This window comes from Globicephala melas, chromosome 19, assembly GCF_963455315.2.
Source record: "Globicephala melas chromosome 19, mGloMel1.2, whole genome shotgun sequence".
In the NCBI taxonomy this organism is placed as follows: Eukaryota; Metazoa; Chordata; class Mammalia; order Artiodactyla; family Delphinidae; genus Globicephala; species Globicephala melas.
Genome location: NC_083332.1, coordinates 7,508,422 through 7,516,314, shown reverse-complemented (window position 1 = coordinate 7,516,314; position 7,893 = coordinate 7,508,422). Strand labels below are relative to the sequence as shown.

The 7,893-nt window shown below is 56.1% G+C and overlaps 2 protein-coding genes across 7 annotated transcripts; one reads left to right on the top strand and one right to left on the bottom strand.

The window, feature by feature from the left end:
• Positions 1–208: 208 nt before the first annotated feature.
• FUT1 (fucosyltransferase 1 (H blood group)) lies at positions 209–4,348 on the bottom strand. 6 transcript variants are annotated; one of them, XM_060289484.1, is made up of 4 exons: positions 4,186–4,303; positions 3,599–3,710; positions 2,916–3,096; positions 209–2,674 (listed from the first exon to the last, which is right to left on the bottom strand). In XM_060289484.1, the coding sequence occupies exons 1-4, from the start codon at positions 4,239–4,241 to the stop codon at positions 1,575–1,577; spliced, it is 1,449 nt and encodes a 482-aa protein (XP_060145467.1). In that variant the 5' UTR covers positions 4,242–4,303; the 3' UTR covers positions 209–1,574. The 6 variants fall into 6 exon arrangements, with proteins under 6 accessions (XP_060145467.1, XP_060145470.1, XP_060145469.1 ...); XM_060289487.1 differs by lacking the exons at positions 2,916–3,096; positions 4,186–4,303 and adding an exon at positions 4,313–4,348 and having other exon boundaries at positions 3,599–3,771; XM_060289486.1 differs by lacking the exon at positions 2,916–3,096 and having other exon boundaries at positions 3,599–3,771; positions 4,186–4,295.
• A 1,078-nt stretch (positions 4,349–5,426) lies between these two features.
• Positions 5,427–6,918, top strand: FGF21 (fibroblast growth factor 21). The gene is made up of 3 exons (XM_030873645.2): positions 5,427–5,658; positions 5,781–5,884; positions 6,628–6,918. Exons 1-3 carry the CDS (start codon positions 5,427–5,429, stop codon positions 6,916–6,918), a joined length of 627 nt encoding a protein of 208 aa, XP_030729505.1.
• The last annotated feature ends 975 nt before the right edge of the window (positions 6,919–7,893 follow it).

Sequence of the window (7,893 nt, the reverse complement as noted above, 5' to 3'; positions counted from 1 at the left end):
CTTTCATCCCTGACTTACCCAAAGCCAGATTTAGAGGCTCTGTGAATTCAGGGGAAGAGAGTGGTTGGCAAGGGGCACAATACCTGCAGCTTTCTGCAAGCCCACAGGGCACCCTTACGCCAGCTGACTTTCAGTAAATCAACCCCATTGTTACCGAGTCCAAGCTCGCTGCATTGCATGACAGGCCAATAAATTGGGAGATGAGGTGTTGAGGAAAGGAACAGTGACTTTATTCAGAAAGCCGGGTGTTTGAGAAGAGGGCAGACTAGTGTCCTAGAGTACCATCTTATGGGACCTGGATGCTAGTTTCTTTTACAGAACAGAGAGGGGGAGGATGTGAGGAAGTAAAGTAAAAAGGCCATAAGTCTTGCAAAACATCTCCTGGCTTGGCCAGCATCGGGGAGGGGGTGTGTTAATTTCTTCTTTCTTGCAGTCCTTCATGGGTGTGTGGGCAGGATGTTTCCCTGTGAGCTGAACAAAGGCACTTTGGTTTAACATTCAGTCAGAGGGGCAGAGTTCCCCATGCAGACCATCATGTATGCTTATAGCATCCTTTTAGTGATTATAGTAACAAAAGCAAGGGAAAGCAAAAGTTAACATAAAAGAAACATCCAACATGGAGTCAGATTTTGTTCTTCCCTGTTACACCATCACTCCCCAGCAGCCCAGCTGCAGAGGAGGAAACTTCCTTAACTGGGTAAAGCAACATGAACTTGGAGCCAAGATGTGCATGTCTACCTTTGGCAGTTTTGAGCTTAAAAAAAAAAAAATGGTGTCCCTAGATCTCTGCAGAGCTTTGCTCCTTAAGCTGCAGCATTCAGCAGCATCCCTTCCCCCACCCCTCCCATGTTTTAGCATATCTGTGGTTTTTCAGGGGCTGAAATGTTGGGTAAAGTTCCACTTGTCACACAAACTGCCCCAGCTACAGACAGTTTGTCGTCCATCAACCTTTCTAGCAGTGGTGAGGTGTTGGGCTGCTGGTTTTACCTTTGTTAGCTTCTTTGCCGAGCTAATCTGGAATTCCAGAATCCCAAGCCCTCTGGAAGGTCCCCACAGGGTTCTTTACAGGCATTAGAGCTGACCCTCTCCGGAAAAAATCCCTCCTCTGGAATCACGCCAGAAACACAGAAGGGAAGTTGGTGAGTGCTTGCTATAGCACATCCAAGAGTTCCTTCTGTCCTGATGACCCAGGGAAGAGAAATATCTCTTCTCAAAAAGACCAGGATGGTCAATGCTGGAACAGGGAGTTCCCTGTTCCTGGTGGGGCAGTGATCTAGAAGTACTCTGGATATGGGCTGGGAAGAACAGGTGGGCACTGTGCATTCTAGAACTTCCATGAGCTTCTGCAGAGTTGCCAGCCATCATGAAAAGATCTTCCATTGGTTCTAGAATGTTCTGGCAGTTGCAGAACGCCAGCCCCTCTTTTTCTCCAAGTCTAGCCAACTAGAATCACTCTAGAAATGGGTGTCCACCAGCTGCAGGACCACCAGCTTCTCCAGAAGCTGCTGGGCTTCCAGAGATACATAACACTGGCCCTAGGTTGATCAGACTGTTTCAGAAAGTCTCCCTGCTGCTCAGTGCTCAGCCAACATCTGGAGTGGAGTCAAGTCTGCATTAATGCCCACCCACTCAGGCAGGAAGGCGGCCTTGGGTTTAAAGATATTCAGGAAGCTGGAGTTAGGCAGGGTAAAGTTGGCCAGGTAGACGGTGTCTCCACCAGCCAGGTAGGCGGCCCAGAAGCCAAAGGTGCCAATAGTCATGATGGTGTGGTTGCATTGTGTGAGCAGCGCAAAGTCCTTGCTGGGGACATCTTCTTGCCCATCGCCAGTGAAGGTCACATCCCCCCGGGAGGTGTCGATGTTTTCCCGGCACCACTCCATGCCGTTGCTGGTGACCACAAAGATCGGGGCTTCATGCCGGGCCCGGAACCAGTCCATAGCCTGCTGGAGGTAAGCGCGATCACCCACTACACCCTTCCAGTGATAGGGCATCACCTTCACGTAGTCCCCACGGCGCACGTGGACACCCACGAAAGTGCTCGGGCGGTCCCCCGTGCGGCTGAGCCGGAGCTGACTCAGTAAACTCTGGGCCTCTCGCCGAAGGTGGTCGTGCAGGGTGAACTCACTGCGGATCTGTTCCCGGAGATGATGGAAGAAAGTCCAGGAGCAGGGGAAACCGCTGAGCTTCAGCCAGGGCTCCTTCAGTTGGGCGTACTCCTCCGACATCCAGTCGTGAAGCTCCAGCTCCCGCCAAGGTGTACGGCTGTTCACCTCAGGCGCCAGCACGGGCAGGGTGATGCGGAACATGGGGGCCAGGGTGGCGTGCATGGCAGGCTGGATGAAGGCCTGGCGGCCGTTGAGCTGGGCCAGGGCCAGCAGCGTGGCGTACTGCCCCATCTGGTTCCCAAGCCGGCCGTTTGGGTAGATAGTCCAGGTTCCTGAGAGGGAAGCAGGATGCTTGGGACAGGAAAAAGGGGCGTTGGGGTTTATGGGTGTGCCCGACAGGCAGATGATGGCCACAGGGGATGTCACTGGGTTACGGTCTGGACATAGGGCAGACAGGCCTAAGCCATTGTGAAAGAGGTCTTGGCGGATGTGGAAGAAGAAGATTGAGGTAAAAACACAGGTTAGCAGGAAGGTCAGACAGAGGTGACGGAGCCTGGGTGCCCACATGGCTGCAAGGGAAGAAAAGTGAATTACGAGATACTCGAAGCTTGAGAATGAATGTCAAGGAGGAGAGGCCTGAGAGAAAGGAAACTCTAGGTTTGGAGACCTGGGTCTGAGGGAAAAGGGGATCAGGGCTCCTGGATCTGAATTAGGAGAAGCTAAGGGCTTGGAATCGCGGCAGATGGAAGATGGTGAAAATTAGTGGTTTCCAAAATAGCAATGGTCCAGGACCCACCACCTTGTCCTCACATCTTGGAATTTCACTCTCCCAGGCTGTAAGGTCCACTGACGTTGGACAGTGTTCCCCCAACTTCTTTCTCAGTGAACCTGTGTGTGAGGGGCAGAGTCCACCAGGGAGGTGGCAGGAAGCAACGGGCCAAGTAGAACATGAGAGGCTGGAGGTCCGGGCCTGGATGGGGGATCTTGTTTCCTGGAGAGCAGGAGTTGGGGGTCGGGGTGGAGGAGACTCCTGGGGGTCATAGGGGGTTAGAGGTTGGGGGAGCGCCTCCTGGGACTGAAGGCCCGATTCCTGGGTCCGAGGCATCTGCATTTCTCACTTACCTGAGCTCCACAGTCAGCTTGGCGTGAACGGAGCGTTCCGGCTCCAAGTGCAGCCCACATCCGGCGGCCCCCGGAACCCTGGACTCCAGGTTCCCAGGCCCGACAGCCCTCCCCCTCCACGCCGCCTCCCGCGACTGGCTGCGAGGGCTCGGGAAGCGGAGGTGGGAGAGGGGACGCGGTCCGGAGGATCCCAGCCCCGCCCCTCCCCGGCCGGCAGGTAGCTCGGAGGCGGAGCCCCGCCCCTTCCCTGGCGCCGAGCCCCAGCTCCCAGTTCTAGGGCCGCAGCCCCCGCCGTCTGCCCTCCCCCGGACCAGGAGACCCACGCCCCAGCCCCCCTCCTGCCTGACATCGGCCAGCGAGGGGCAGCCTACCTGGCCTCCTAGCAGCCCATCCTTCCGTGGACACCGTGATCTAGCGCCCAGCTGCAATGCTGGACTTCGACCTCTCCCTCTTCCCCTCCAGTTTCTGGGTTCACCATCCGCCCTGTGTACCAGGATGCGCCGAGTCCGGCCACGGCCCAGCGGCTTCCGCCCCCTGTCGCGTCCTCCCGTGGAGATGCAGAACCTGTTAACCTGGCTGCTCCATGGGCGGGTGCAAAGCCTCCGCCGGCTCTGAGTCCCGGCGTGAGAGCCTCTGGCGGGAACGTGTCCCCGCGCCCACCAGGGGCCGCCGATCCCCCCTCCGCCCCACCCACCCTCAAATTCGAGAGTCCCGGCTCCCAGTCTCTCCGTCTGAGCGAAGCCTAGCGTCCGGCACCTGACGGTGAAGGAAACGTCCCGCCTCTCCCGAGAACAGGAACAGAGAAAGCAGAAGTGGAAGAGAAACTCTCTTCCACAGAGGCCGAGGCAGACCCGGCTAGGAGCAAAAGCCTCCCTCTTTTGCAGACCTGAGGCGGCTTCCCTCCACCGAGGCTTTTTCCCGCCAACCCCCAGCCTGGCCCGAGCGGTCTGACCATTACCATTCAAGAAAGCAAAGACCCAGGAATTGGACTTGACTCTCTAGAGATCCGATCATAATTTCTCCAGACCCAGGATTCCCAGCCCCCAGCCCCCTCCTCAGAATGAGAAGTCCGGGCCTCCAGTCACCTGCCTCCTTCAGATCTGTTGTTCAGACTCTTGCACGTTTAGGTTCCAGGAAATTGCCCAACCCCTCATTCCCTTTGGGATCTTGGGTCTAACTTCTCCCTCCTGAGCCTGCGTCAGTTGTCAACTCTGAGTCAAAGATTCTCACCCTCCCCCCACTTCCCCAGGCTATTCTGAGGGCACCGGTCTGATCTTGGTTAGCTTCTCTGGTGAAAGAAACATCAGGATTGCATCAGGGTCCAGGAGGAGGAGGCTGGGATGTTTGGTGTGTGAGTGCCTGGGCTGGGATTTGTGGGCAGGTTGGTCTGAAGCTCCCACACCAGGACTCCTGTGTCCTTGAGGAGAACGCTTGGGTCATGCAGCACTTGCTGCTTTCTTAATGACCAAGGAACCTCAGTGTCTGACCCCCAGAAACCCAGAAAGTCAGGTGAGATGCAGAAATGCCAGAGGAACCTCAGTGTCTGACCCCCAGAAACCCAGAAAGTCAGGTGAGATGCAGAAACGCCAGTTGTGGGACACCATCTGCATCAGTCAGGCAGAGAGGTGGATCCCAGCCCCCTTCCTGCTCAGACTCAGGAGTCCAGGCCTCCAGCCCCCTCCTCCCTCAGACCCAAGAGCCTGAACCCCCAGCCTCCTGCTTCTTCAGACCCACAAGTCTGAAACACCAGCTCCCTCCTGCCTCAGACCAAACGGTCTGGGCCCCCAGCCCCTTTCACTCAGGTCCCACTTCATCACATTTCTATCCCCCTGATGCCTCAGACCCAGGAGCCCAGGGCCTCAGCTGGAAGGACCCCTGATTGCATCATCCGATCAGGCTGACCTGGCCACCGTGGAATTCTAGCATCTGCCATGTGGGTCAAATATCAAGGGTCAAGCGTCGGGAAGGTGATTGGGCGGGTCTGTCTGGGTATAAATTCTGGAGTATCTGCATTCTTCCCAAGAGATTTGGGTGTCCTGTCAGCTGTAAATCTACGTGCAAGAGGACCCAGGCATTTCAGCTACCAGAGAAGCCATCGTGAATCTGCTCTCCCCGACAACCAGGCTCCGAAACAGAATCTAGACCATTCAGGTCTTCAAAGCCCAGACCCCATACCTCACTTGAAGACGTGAACCATTGATGGGCTGGGACAAGACCAAACTCGAGCACCTGGGACTGTGGGTCCCTGTGCTAGCTGTCCTGCTGGGACCCTGCCAGGCACATCCCATTCCTGACTCCAGCCCCCTCCTCCAATTTGGGGGCCAAGTCCGCCAGCGATACCTCTACACGGATGACGCCCAGGAGACGGAGGCCCACCTGGAGATCAGGGCTGATGGCACAGTGGTGGGGACGGCCCGCCGGAGCCCCGAAAGTGAGTGTAGGGGTAGGGCCTGGTCCTGAGGGAGGAGAGAATTGGGGGCTGGCCTCCTGGGTCTGAGGGAGGAGAGGGATGGGCAAAGGCCTTCTGAGTCCCTGATCACTTTCTCCTCTCAGGTCTTCTGGAGCTGAAAGCCCTAAAGCCAGGGGTCATTCAAATCTTGGGAGTTAAAACATCCAGGTTCCTGTGCCAGGGGCCAGAGGGGAGGCTGTATGGATCGGTGAGTTTCCAGGACCCCTGTCCCTGTGCTCCACCCTTCCACTCCCCACCCTCACAGGCTGGGGGACCATGTTTTGCACCTTTGACCTTGGCCAGGCTTGGCTCGATGCTCTCTGCATGCCCCGACCTCGCCACAGTCCCTGGAGGGGGCAGCTGTTGTCATCCATGTTCACAAGAAGAGGAAACTGAGGCTCAGGCAGGGCCACCACCGGCCCCAAGTCACAAAACCTGTGAATGACAGAATGACCTGGGAGACCGAGTCTTGTGACTCGTAACCCATGCTGACCACACAGCCTCCTACAGACCTGACTCATGCTGGGTGCAGGGTCACTCTGGGAATCGATGGCCTGTAAAGTGAACATGACCTTGGGTGCTAGCCAGGTGCCCCTGCCAGGCCTTAGAGAGCCTCCACTGATCCCTGGGCTGGAATATTCTTCTCTGTGAAGTGAGGGCAAGGAGGTGAGCCTGGCGGGACTGCCTAGGGGTAAAGGAAGAGCCTGCTTCTGTGGTTTTGAGGAAGGGGCTGGGGACCTGGACTCTGCATCTGAGGAAGGAGTGGGTTCCCCGGCTCCCCAGGAGTCCCGGGACTCCCACATCCTGCTGGAGGACAGGACTCTGTGGTCTGAAAGAAGAGAGAGCTGGGGGCCTGCACCCCTGAGTGTGGGAGAGGATGGAGCTGGGGTTCCTGCAGGAGGAAGGTGTAGAGGAATCCCACGTCTCTGATCTTTGTTCTCATCCCCTCAGCTCCACTTCAACCCCCAGGCCTGCAGCTTCCGGGAGCTGCTTCTTGAGGATGGATACAACGTTTACCAGTCTGAGGCTCTTGGCATTCCCCTCCGCCTGCCCCCGCACCGCTCCTCCAACTGGGACCTGGCCCCCCGGGGACCTGCTCGCTTCCTGCCACTGCCAGGCTTCCTCCCGCCACCCCTGGAGCCTCCAGGGATCTTGGCCCCCGAGCCTCCCAACGTAGGTTCCTCGGACCCCTTGAGCATGGTGGGACCTTCACATGGCCGAAGCCCCAGCTACACTTCCTGAAGCCACAGGCTGTTTATTACTGAGTCTCCTCTTTATTTATTGTATTATTTATCTTATTTATTTTCTTTTTTTTCTTACTTGAAATAATAAAGAGTCTGAGAGGAGGATCAGAGTGAGCACACGTGTTTGAGGGAGGAAATGGGGTCAGCTTCCTTGTCTCCCCTTGCCCCCCCCCGCATTGCCACAAGGCTGTGGGAAAGTCCCAGCCTTTCTGCCCCCCCTCCCCTGGCCAGCCCTCAGATTTCTGCTCCACTAAGTTGTTCCCAGGGACTCTGGACTATCCCTGCCCTTTGACAGGACAGGACTTGTTATTCTCCCCCTCCCCCTCCCCCTGTCCCCAACCTTGTGTTAGTGTTGTGGAACTATTTCTCTGAGGTAACTCAATAACGGGGGACATTTTTAAAAAATGACACAGCAGACCCACAGCCTCATGGGAAATGTAGTTTTCTGGGTTCATTTAGCACTAGGAATGGAAAGACATCTTGGTCCTCAGTGCTGGGGCAAGGACTCTTGGATTCTGGGGGTGTAGTTGGTTCTAGGAACACACTCTTGGGTCCTGAGGGATCAGTGGGCTGGGCACCTGGACACCTGGATCCTGGAGAACAGGGGAATAAGAACCTGGGCACGCTGGTCTGAGAGAGGAGGGGCTGAAGATTGGGAGTCCTGGGTCTCAGGAAAAGGACCTGAGAATCTGAATGCTTCCATCCAGGTGCTTATGGACTTTGGAGTGTAATGACTGTCACAGAATCCAGTCTCAGTGAGCACGTTGCCCATCTTCCTCCCTTTCCACAACTTAGATCTCAATATTGCTGTGCAAGTTATTTCCTGGTTAGGAAAGATTTGAAGTCAAAGATTTAGACTACATTTCACAGGGGTGGGTCAGCTTTGGCTGGACCCCAGGTGTCTGACTGACCACTGCAGCCTCACAGGAGTTGTGGCCTCAAGCCCTTGATCTAAATTCCAAGGTCCAAGTGA